Source organism: Raphanus sativus, chromosome 5 (genome assembly GCF_000801105.2).
Source record: "Raphanus sativus cultivar WK10039 chromosome 5, ASM80110v3, whole genome shotgun sequence".
In the NCBI taxonomy this organism is placed as follows: Eukaryota; Viridiplantae; Streptophyta; class Magnoliopsida; order Brassicales; family Brassicaceae; genus Raphanus; species Raphanus sativus.
In genome coordinates, this window is record NC_079515.1 from 26,084,586 (window position 1) to 26,095,770 (window position 11,185).

Genomic DNA, 11,185 nt, shown 5'->3' on the forward strand with positions numbered 1-11,185 from the left:
ATTAAATGATCTGTTTTTCTTAAAATCGCTCACAGACTGATACGTGGAATGGAGCTTTCTCATGCATTCTCACCAAAATCGTTTAAGGAAAACCTTAAAAATGCTTCTCCTTTAATACATAGGGGATTGAAACATAAGTAAACATAGATTAAGGCTCAGTATTCTTTATTGTTACAACAAGTTCCCTTTTTTTTTTTAAGTTCCCACTTTTTAATACTCAAATAATAGATAAATAGCAGTTCATTGCATCAATAGCCCTTGCTTCTTCAAGATGTGTCTTCAGGCATAGATGAAATTAACATTATACTTAGGATGTTGACTAGGAAGAAACATCCCCCAGAACTTCTCGAACTCCGGAGGACCCTTCTTATTCTCATAGAACATAGCGAATATATAAGTCTCTATAACATTCCCTCGCTTTCTCGGAGTTCCCGTAGTACTCACATGTTGTATCAAATTATTAACATAAGTCATCGCATTTTGTACACTAGCCCCGGGTCCTCCCTCCGTGGGGCAACCACTCTCCGACACCACAATCTCCAAAAATCCGCCACCTGATTTCTCCAATGCTGCGTAGACTGCGTCAAGATTGGCGTCAAAGAGGTTTTGGTAAGCGTACTGGTCGTCATCGACTACATTGGATTGTGAAGTGAACAGAGCGTACTCTAGAGGATTGTGTCAATGCTGTCCTTGTAGCTGAAGTAAGGGTAGTTATTCAAGAGCAGAGGATATTGCTTGCTCACCAAGAAATCTATCACCGGTTGGAGAAAGTTCTTGTACTCATCCGCGAATCTTCCTTGCGACGGAGGATAAGTGTTTGTGGTGGCTCCCATGTCTATAGCCGTCGACACCTTGATACTGAGGCCTGCTCTAGAAACCGCGTTATCGATGTTCCGCATTGCCTGAAAGAGAATCCTCCCAGCTGGCTCTGACGGTTTCACCTCGTTGCCGACCGTGATGTACCTGAATCTGACACCGTCGTAGTTCTTGACGTTGTCCTGAACCCACGTGTCGGCCTCAGCTTGGCTGGAGGCGACATGTTCGAGGTCCGCTTTGGGAACGTCGAGGACGAGCTCTATGTCGGAGTTGCGAAGAGCGTTGAGAGCTTTTGGGTCTGGAGCGTAAAGCCGCATCCGCTGGATGTTTCTCTGCTTGTAAAGAGCCACAACGTCCGATGGATTTGGTCGGGGCTCGCCTAACATCCCGTAGCATACTCCGACTTGTGCAGCTAATCATTAGTGATAAAATTGCATCAAATAATGTAATTAATATTTATATAACATAGTCAATATGGTCTTAGATGATTAGTGGGTGTTACATAAGCTTAAATGATGATTCAACCTGTGGTGTCTAAGAATGAAGCCATTAGAAGGCTGAGAAGAACCAGCACCATTGGTGATGAGGATAATATCCTTGATTCAGACATTTTCATGAAATAAGTGTAAGATATGACTTTTATGTTATACTTTGAACCGTACCATTGTGCACCTAATTTATAGTGCGAGTATGGGGTTTCAAGTCGGTCAATAGATGAAATATCATTAACAAATACTATTTCTCTAGATCTATGCTTTGAAAAGTCTACGAATATTAATTTTTTGCACAAGTAGCTTTCAGTATGGTCAAAGTAGCTAGAGAGACTCAAGTGTTACGTTGGATCAATCGTCCAAAACAAAATTGTATTCGGTTTTCAGAATACTCAAATTTAAATCATTCTTGTGTTTTTCTTTGGATACTAGCTAGGTCGGCTCACGGTAGGAATGTATACGAATCGAATATACATTGGAAGTATTCAGAATGCTCAAATTTAAATCATTCTTGTGTTTTTCTTTGGATACTAGCTAGGTCGGCTCACGGTACGTAGGAATGTATACGAATCGAATATACATTGGAAGTATTCAGAATGCTCAAATTTAAATCATTCTTGTGTTTTTCTTTGGATACTAGCTAGGTCGGCTCATGGTAGGAATGTATACGAATCGAATATACATTGGAAGTATTGGTGATCCGATCCATTTTATCCAATTCAAGTCATCCAAACCACACATGTATTGAACATGATTTAGCACACGTCAGATACATCAAAGCTAATTATGGGTCTAACTGGTAACCATCTCGGGAATGCTAGGAACAAATAGGAAAATAATGGATGGGAATAAAATTATAGGAATGATGAGGAATGGTTATTCCATATCAAATTCAGTGAGGAACAAATTAATTTTTTAATTCTTTACAATTAAAGGAATGAGAAGGAATGAAAAGGAACGACTATTCCTTGTGAATGGTAAAATTTGTTAGGAACATTAAGGAATGCATTATTCCTATCCGTTCCTTGGTCACCAGTTAGACCCTATATGTTTCATGAGTTTTTAGCTCAAATGTGTTGTTCATCCAAGTATTGTTTGTAAGTTTAATTGAAAAAATCATGTATATATTGTAGAAATTAAAGAAATTAAACCACACTCATTATATTTTTCTTTCTCACTCTCATTATATTATAGAAACGGATAGAGGAAAACATAGTCTTGGGCTCACTATTCCTTGTTATTACATAGTCTAGGGCTCATTATTCCTTGTTATTACAACAAGTTCCCACTTTCTTATTACTAAATACAAACTCCCAAATAACAGATAAATAGCATTTTATGGCATCACTAGCTCTTCAACAAGTATCTTCAAGATATTAGTTGAAATTAACATCATACTTAGGCTGTTGATTAGGAAGAAACATCCCCCAAAACTTCTCAAGCTCAGGAGGACCCTTCTGATTCTCATCGAACATAGCGAATATATAAGTCTCTATAGCGTTCCCTGGCTTTCTTGGAGTTCCACTCTTCACATGCTGTATCAAATTATTAACGTAAGTCATAGCATTCTCCACGCTAGTCCCTTCTCCTCCCTCCGTGGGCCAACCGCTCTCAGACACCACGATTTCCAACGATCCTCCGTTTGATTTCTCCAATGCTGCGTAGACCGCGTCGAGATTGGCGTCGAAGAGGTTTGTGTAAGAGTATTGGTCGTCACTGACTACAGGGGTCGGTTTGAACAAAGCGTACTCAAGAGGGATGGTGTCCATGTTGTCCTTGTAGCTGAAGTAAGGGTAGTTATTCAAGAGCAGAGGAGACTGCTTGCTCACCAAGAAATCTACCACCGGTTGGAGAAAGTTCTTGTACTCATCCGTGAATCTTCCTTGCGACGGAGGGTACGTGTCCGTGGTGGCTCCCATGTCTATAGCCGTTGACACCTTGATCCCCAGCCCTGCTGCAGAAACCGCGTTATCGATGTTCTGCATGGCTTGGAAGAGAACACTTCCAGCTGTCTCCGAGAGTTTCACCTCATTTCCGACCGTGATGTACCTGAATCTGACACCTTCGTAGTTCTTGACGTTGTCCTGGACCCACGAGTCAGCCTCACCTTGGCTGGAGGCGACACGTTCGAGGTCTGTTTTGGGAACGTCGAGGATGAGCTCGATGTCAGAGTTGCGGAGAGCGTTGAGAGCCTCAGGGTCTGGAGCGTAAAGCCGCATCCTCTGGATGTTTCTCTGCTTGTAAAGAAACCACAACATCCGATGGGTTTGGTCGGGGATCGCCTAACATCCCGTAGCATACTCCGACTTGTGCAGCTAATCATTAGTAACAAAATTGATCAGACTATATAATATCATATCATATAATCAACAGGGTCGTGTGAGATAATTTATTAACGTTACATAAGCTCAAAAGATGATTATACCTGTGGTGTTGAAGAAGGAAGTCATTACAAGGCTGAGAAGAACAAGCAACATCGGTGATAAGGATAAGATCCTTGATTCAGACATTTTCATGAAACAATAAGAAAAGTTAAGATATAGATTTCTATATTATATTTTGAATCGTAACATTATGCGATAATTTATATATAGTGCGCAGTGCCGGTTCTGAGATATTCATGGTCCAATACGAAATATAAAATCGAGGCCCTTAGATAATATAAAAAAAATCTGTCGATAAAAAACTCAAGTCTATAATAAAAAAATTATAATATCCTTAAAACTAATAAAAATTATCAGTTCTTAAATATAGACCTTGCATTTTTTCCTGCAAAATCATCCATCAAACTTTAGTAATCAAGGTTCTTGATCATATTATTTTCAATCGCCAATATAACCAAACTATCAATCTTTCTTGTGACATAGTTGACCGCAAGTAAAACTTTATCAACTTCAGCTTCGAGAAGCTTCTTTCTACTGAGGCAACTGAAACCGGGATTGCAAACATTACTAGATAGGCAATCCAAATTTAACTTAGAAGATAATTATTCTAAATCAGTTATTTTCCTTTTTTTGTCATCATAATACTTTTCCTTTTTTACTTTTTAATTTACTCATGTTTAATAACATAAAAGTATGTCCACCACCTTCCTTAATCCTTACTTATCGACAATATATAATATAGTACATGTAACAAAATTTCTATGTTTATAATTAATACTAATGGAAAAACTAGGCCCTAAAATTTTACAAAATTAATAGGCCACATACGGATGTTTCTAAAGTTTGTGGTCAAAGCCGGCACTGATAGTGCGAGGTTGGGGTTCAAGTCAGTCAATGGATGGTAATACCATTAACAAATATTTCTGAAGATCTATGCTTTGAAAAGTCTATGTATATGAGTTTTCTGCACAAGTAGCTTTCGGTATGGTCAAAGTAGCTAGTGCGACTGAAGTGCTACGTTGGATCAATCGCCCAAAACAAAATTGTATTCCGTTTTCAGAATACTCAAATTTAACTCAATGTTGTGTTATTATTAGTCGTGCATCTTACGTTAATCACGTCAATCGCGCCGACCGTTAACTAAATTGTGTCATTACGTCCAGGGCGGATTGAATACTTCTTTAATTTTCAGTATTAAGGATATTCAATTTCTTAATTTGCTTTGTTTTGGATATCCGCTTATCCAGATATCAGGAAAATTTTATGAATATTTTATCCACTTTATTTATTACAAATAAATTTAGAAAAATATATAAGTTTGTCTTTAGAAAATATCTTTAGAATAAAATTAAATATAAAATAATGATTAGTGAAACTATATGTTTCATAATTTTTTAAAAAAATTAATTAAATGTTCTTATAAAACATAAAGTTTTAGAAGAATTGTAGTTTTATAAAGAATTTATATTCATTTCTTAATTTGATTCTTTATAAATAATTTTATAAATAAAACTAATAAAGTTATATGTTAAAATAATAGTTATATAAAATTATACATTTAAACTTCTATATTTAATTGTACATATACATATATTTGTACAAAAGTCGGAGTGGATCGGATATCCGACTCTGAAATTTTTAGTATTTATGTTTTATTTCGATTTTAACAGATATTGATTTTTAATATTTGTTTTGATTCGAAACTTGCAGATATCTAGATTTTTTTGGATCAAATTGAAGCGAATAAAAAGTCTATTCAAAATTAAAAGATAAAATGCCAAACCTAATTACGTCATCAGACTATAGACTCACTAGCCAACATCAGTTATGGTTAGACCCAAAGTCACCGTGAAACAAGTTAGAATCTAAAGTCTACAGTCTATACTTTGCTATCATCTAAACAACGTAAAGAAGAAAAGTAAGAAAAACACATGTGGAATTCTATAAAACACGGGTGTGTCATGTGTGCATATTCCGATATTCGTACATATGTAAGAATGTGGTTTCTATAAAATTGTGTTGGTCGTTGTGGTTACTGTTTTGTGGTCGTCAAAGCAGCTTAGCTTAATGACAATGGACCGGACGAGTCAAAAATGACTTTTGTTGTCGGTTAGTCTTGGAGTTGGGGGCATACCTAACGGTATTGCTGTTCGTTGTTGATCATTAAAATTTAGAAGAAAGAGTCTTTCATTCTTTTCGCTCCAATATTCACTCCAACGACTGAGTATGTCAGTTATGCTTATTAATTTAGTTTTACACCTAAGTTTTTAACTTCTCATGTTTCACTAAAATGAATTGAATTTTTACATTACGGGCCTTTTGCTAGACACTCGCGCTATGTTTTGATTTTAAAACTTTGGAAAGAAATAAGCCCAACAAAGAAGACTAACACGAGCCCACTTAAAAATTAAACCGGAATCTAAGCATAAACCACCTAAACCGAATAATTTAACTATAATTCACGAAGATAATTTAAATATATTAAAAAAAATTCATATACAAAAAATCGATAACTGAATTGAGAAATATTAAAATATAAGAACGAAAAATAAAAAACTTAACTTGTCTTCTGATATATTTTTGATGATATACAGTAGTTTTAATTGAAAAAACCGGAATTCAAACCAAACTTAAACCGTATCAAATTAATGATACCAAAAGACAAACCAGAAAAGTCCTAACAAAATAATAAATCCAAACGATAACCAACTACATCTTGACCGTTCGATTTTTCAAAACTCAACGGACGGTCACGATTGCCTGATCACCATCGTCTCCATTTCAACAAAGAGAAGTCCTTAAACGCCGGCTGAATCAAAAATCAACCACTTCCTCTCTCGTGTTGTTGACCACTCCTCCACTTTGCAGTCTCAGATCTCGAAAAATGGCAGCGAAAATCTCTCAGCTTGCTTGTCTCTCCTCCACCCATCGCCAATTCCGAATCCAGAACCGATCGTTTCCGGGACTTAGGTTCCGTCCGGAGGTAAAACTTTCGCATGAAAAGGACAGAGCTTTCTTAATTGCTGTCAAAAAAAGTTAGGAGCTTTGATTGATTTTAGTCTGTCTTAGAAATAATCTTATCGCTGTGTGATTTGAATACTTTGTTTGGGAAACTGATTAGTGTTATGAGTGGCTAATACGCTTAGAATGGTGCCTGCCAGTCTTTTGTAGTTAGAAGCGTCGATGGGAACAGCTCAGAAACAACACCAGCTTCTTCTCTCAGCTATACAGCTGAGGTTTCTAAACCTTTCGTTGTGAAAACATCCAACTCCACAGTGGATGAATCTGCTACGGGTAAAGAGATTATCTCAGAGCCAGTAGAGGAACATGTTGCCCCAACACAGCCTAAAAGAGCAGCAAAGATCCATGACTTCTGTTTTGGCATTCCTTATGGTACTTTGTGACTCTCTCTCTCTCTCATATCTGAGCTGCCTGTTAAGTTCTTAAAGCAACCCATATCATATTATTTATTGTCAGGTGGTCTGGTTATGAGTGGAGGATTGCTTGGATTTGCGTTTTCAAGAAATCTTACAAGTTTAAGTACTGGAGTCCTCTATGGTGGTGGCCTTCTTGCTCTTAGTACATTGAGCATGAAGATTTGGCGACAGGGAAAATCTAGTTTCCCTTACATACTAGGTCAAGCAGGTAATCTTCAGATACTACTGTTTACAGGAAGAACTAATGGGTACTTTCGAGTAGTACTGGTATCTTACACATGATTAGTGTATTATATATCAAAGAAGTGGGATTCTAACAAGTGTTCATCTTTTAACCAAGATCATTATGTGCACATGGAACTATCTAAATGCTAATGTTATCTATGAAAGCTTCTGTGCTTACTCAATTCTTTCGACACCCTGAATTTGCAGTGCTTTCAGCTGTCGTCTTCTGGAAGAACTTCACAGCTTACTCTATGGTAATTCCTCATCTTTATGAACATTCTGATTGTTTAATTTTTGCCTTGCTTGACTTCAAGTGCTTGTACTTATACAGACTAAGAAGCTGTTTCCTGCCGGGCTATTTGCTGTTGTCAGGTCAGAAGATCTTTTGCAATATACTGCAAGAGTCTGATGTATCTATGCTCATTCGCTTCATCTAACCTTGTGTTCATGTCGTTTTTCATTGCAGTGCTGCCATGTTGTGTTTCTATTCCTATGTGGTGCTCTCCGGTGGAAACCCAGCTCCAAAGAAACTGAAACCATCTTCTAGTCCTTCATACTGAAGAAACTTAACATAGGGATCTTCTCTCTTCTCTCTTTTGATGGTGTGGTTGGATTCCTGATGTAATCTTATTATACTTTTGAGAAGCAACAACTTTTGCATGTGTCATTATTAAAATTTTGTTTACTGGTAACATATGTTTGTGCTCGTCTTTAATCTTAATCGAACTATAAATGCTAAAACGTAAGGCAAAAACTTATGTTGGCTTAGTCACAAGTCAAAAACCTTACAGCGGGTTGATTGTAAAATAGCTTTCACAAGATTAAACAAAAGGTTAATTGGTTTAATGAAATTAAGAAAAATTCTGAATCCAATATTAAATCGAACTTCTTCAAAGATGACCATGTGTGTAGGCAATGATTCAAAGGTCAAAAACAATTGATTCCAGACAAAACAAACTGATGATTATCAAGGAAAGGGTGTCTAAGGATAGACAGAGTCAACAGCAAAATTGTGATTAACGAGCTGCTTGCCCCTGTGTGTGTTCTAAGAGCTGAGTCACTAACTTGTAAGTCCGTCCTGACAAGGCTTTGGTGTGGTTAATCAACTGCTCATGCCTGCATTACGTGGGAAACGAGTTTAGACTGTAGAATTTTCAGACATAAGGGACTACTATAAGATGGTATTCTTCTTACACGTTGGGCTGAGTAGGCTCCATGATTACGGTTCCTGACTCGGAATCAATCTTGGCATCGAGCTTTGAGGTGCGGATAAGGTTCACAATCCATCTCTCTGCCTCCTCGTAGTTCAGATTCAATTTCTCAGCAAGTACCCTGACAAGGCCATAATATCTCAATATAAATACAAGGTAATACTACAAGACCCACAAACTCTTCTTGCCATCATCAAAAGCAGCCAGGTTTGTGGGATTTTGATGCACAAAAAATATAGAGAACTTACCCCATGTCAATTCTCTGATGAATTCTGCAATAGGTTTCGAAGATAAAGAGGCGGGCATTTTCAAGAAACTCATCTCTCAGTGGAACAGTTGAAAAGTTTCCATTCTCTACTCGCTTTCCGAGGAATGGATCATTCACAATGACCTACATCATAGTAAGCATGTCAGACTTTTGATTATATTATCCTGCACAATTTCAAAATATACAAAATAGTACATGTGAAAGGCTTTTACCTCTTCACACTCTTTCATCTTCTTTTGAGCCCCATCAAAGTCATAATTGACAAACACACATGCCAGGAACTCCACAATAGGATCTTTGTAGGAGTAGTGCTCTTGTTGAATGACCTTAATGAACTCTTTCAGTTGAGGCCTTTTCCTTTTGTTGACAACGAAAGCAGTTGCCAAGTAACGCAGCAAGTGTGGAGCACTAGTTTGTATGGCGTTCAGATACCTAAAAGTTTAAAGTAATATTAGTCTGCAATAACTACATACACGCAATAATGGATGCACACAAAAGCAATCTTGCATGTCAAATTTAGCTAAGGCTAACTTAGATGCAAAAGAAAAGAAAAAAGGTGAAAGCATAGATAAGGTTTGCTACTATATAAACCTGTATTAAGGAATAACGAGGGTTGAACTTACTTGTCTTGGTTAAAAAGATCAATGATTTGAGTCCTTCCGTTATCATGGTTGAAAAAGATATAGAGACCCCAATGCATCAACCAAATCCTGTTCTGCACTTGGTTTAACGGTGACGCAAAACTCTGAAAAAAAAAAGACAAATGCTAATTGATATATATAAACTCACATAAGGCTACAAAAAAGCTTGAAGAGACTCAGAAACAAGACCTTTGAGTCAATAATATCTTTAACACGGTTAAGCTCTTCAAATGCAATGTCCCAGTTCTGCATCAATATCTCAGATGCAAGCTTTCCCCACAAAGCGCTCAGACTCCTCTCAAGGTTAGAGCAAAGAGTCCTGTACTGGTAAAGGTAATCAGCAGCACCAGAATAGTTACCACACTCAAACTGAAACTTGGCGTACTGATACAACGCCTCTATCTGGTCCGGACCAATCTGATTAAAAAAAAACATCACACACAGCAACAAGAACTGAGTTCCGCATAATACCAAATGCAAATCGGACAACTTTTTGTGCACAAATCGGACAACTTTTTGTGCACAAATCAGACAACTTTTTGATGCAAATCAAGAACTGGATTTCTTAATAACCAAAATGCAAATCAGACAACTTTTTCAAATCAGACAACCTTTTCAAATCAGACAACTATTTCAAATCAGACAACTTCTTGTGCATAAATCAGACAACATTATCATACAAAAACACACAAACCTGGTAACGTTCCTTAAGCATCTGGAGATTATACTGCTTATCAGCTCTCAGCTCCTGAACCGCAGCAGGGTTCAAAAGGAAAGTCACGAGCGGTGCAGCAGCCTCCTCCAGAGACTTGAGCCTCGCAACCACCTCAGCTCTCCTCTCCACCATATCTATACCACCACCACCACCACAAGAGATTCATAAACATCAAACCAACCAACCAATCAATCAACCCACAAAGAGGCAAACTTTTAAGAGACATTATACCTTGGGGAGCGTCTTCGGTGTGGTATAGACTCTTGTGAATGTCCATGGCGTAATCAACCATGTTGGTCTTGTTCAAAAGCTCGATCTTGAACTTGAGGATCTGCTCATCAGGGTAAAGCTGACGCTCCTGAAGGAACTCGAGTATGGGGAACACCAGGTGCCTGTCTAGGTTGGGGGCTACTCGAGGTGTCAGGTCATAGTTCTCTTTGATTTCCGCCATCGTCGCCATCTCTCGTATCTCCGTCGAGCTCTCAAGACGGCAGAGATGGAGAGTTTTGGAGACGATGTGGGAAACTCTCTGTATAGTGAAATTAGGGTTTACCTCGAATAATACTTTCAATATTTATTAAATAGCCCCTATACTTCTTATGTATTCTTATTCCCCCTATTTTTTCCTTTTTAACAAACGACACCGTTTCTCACGAGATCTTTATAGTCTTCGTCGTCATCTAACCGGCCGGTATAGCCCATATACACTTCTTATGGAGAGCTTAATGGAATGGCGTATGTTAGTATATTGCAAATAGGGTTTAGATCAAATAATACTTACAATATTTATACATTTACCCCTAAACTGCTTATATATTCGTATTTTCTCATATACTAGTTCTATATACTATCTGCCCCCCCAGATTTTACTTTCGTTAATACGACACCGTTTCACACGATGGATCTTTATCGTCTCCGTCGTTATGTAACCGGCCGGTATATCGGAGGTTTTAGCATTAAAATGAAAAAAGGGAAAATTAAATGATTTATGTGGAGG

At 37.6% G+C, this 11,185-nt stretch overlaps 3 protein-coding genes and 1 pseudogene across 3 annotated transcripts; 1 reads left to right on the forward strand and 3 right to left on the reverse strand.

The window, feature by feature from the left end:
• Positions 1-12: 12 nt before the first annotated feature.
• LOC108860009 (glucan endo-1,3-beta-glucosidase, acidic isoform-like) lies at positions 13-1,472 on the reverse strand (annotated as a pseudogene).
• A 1,018-nt stretch (positions 1,473-2,490) lies between these two features.
• Positions 2,491-3,858, reverse strand: LOC108859830 (glucan endo-1,3-beta-glucosidase, acidic isoform-like). The gene is given in 3 exon segments (XM_018633740.2): positions 2,491-3,553; positions 3,555-3,622; positions 3,733-3,858. Coding segments are annotated over 3 exon segments (1,029 nt in total). The 5' UTR covers positions 3,824-3,858; the 3' UTR covers positions 2,491-2,683.
• Positions 3,859-6,490: 2,632 nt separating this feature from the next.
• Positions 6,491-8,047, forward strand: LOC108863368 (protein FATTY ACID EXPORT 1, chloroplastic). Its single transcript, XM_018637764.2, has 6 exons — positions 6,491-6,674; positions 6,853-7,084; positions 7,169-7,336; positions 7,561-7,607; positions 7,685-7,725; positions 7,820-8,047. Exons 1-6 carry the CDS (start codon positions 6,576-6,578, stop codon positions 7,911-7,913), a joined length of 681 nt encoding a protein of 226 aa, XP_018493266.1. The 5' UTR covers positions 6,491-6,575; the 3' UTR covers positions 7,914-8,047.
• Positions 8,048-8,204: 157 nt separating this feature from the next.
• On the reverse strand, positions 8,205-10,727 carry LOC108863384 (eukaryotic translation initiation factor 3 subunit E-like). Its single transcript, XM_018637791.2, has 8 exons — positions 10,420-10,727; positions 10,168-10,322; positions 9,663-9,890; positions 9,456-9,577; positions 9,045-9,264; positions 8,813-8,955; positions 8,548-8,685; positions 8,205-8,469 (listed from the first exon to the last, which is right to left on the reverse strand). The coding sequence occupies exons 1-8, from the start codon at positions 10,646-10,648 to the stop codon at positions 8,370-8,372; spliced, it is 1,335 nt and encodes a 444-aa protein (XP_018493293.1). The 5' UTR covers positions 10,649-10,727; the 3' UTR covers positions 8,205-8,369.
• Between the last annotated feature and the right edge of the window lie 458 nt (positions 10,728-11,185).

What these genes read in the sequence shown, in the direction of transcription:
- LOC108863368 (XM_018637764.2), top strand. Translation starts at nt 6,576, where the DNA reads ATGGCAGCGAAAATCTCTCAGCTTGCTTGTCTCTCCTCCACCCATCGC. An exon ending in GACTTAGGTTCCGTCCGGAG is followed by an intron (nt 6,675 to 6,852) that starts GTAAAACTTTCG and finishes GGTGCCTGCCAG; the next exon opens with TCTTTTGTAGTTAGAAGCGT. An exon ending in ACTTCACAGCTTACTCTATG is followed by an intron (nt 7,608 to 7,684) that starts GTAATTCCTCAT and finishes GTACTTATACAG; the next exon opens with ACTAAGAAGCTGTTTCCTGC.
- LOC108863384 (XM_018637791.2), bottom strand. Translation starts at nt 10,648, where the DNA reads ATGGCGACGATGGCGGAAATCAAAGAGAACTATGACCTGACACCTCGA. An exon ending in TGCTTAAGGAACGTTACCAG is followed by an intron (nt 9,891 to 10,167) that starts GTTTGTGTGTTT and finishes TTTTTTAATCAG; the next exon opens with ATTGGTCCGGACCAGATAGA. An exon ending in GATCTTTTTAACCAAGACAA is followed by an intron (nt 9,265 to 9,455) that starts GTAAGTTCAACC and finishes TTAAACTTTTAG; the next exon opens with GTATCTGAACGCCATACAAA.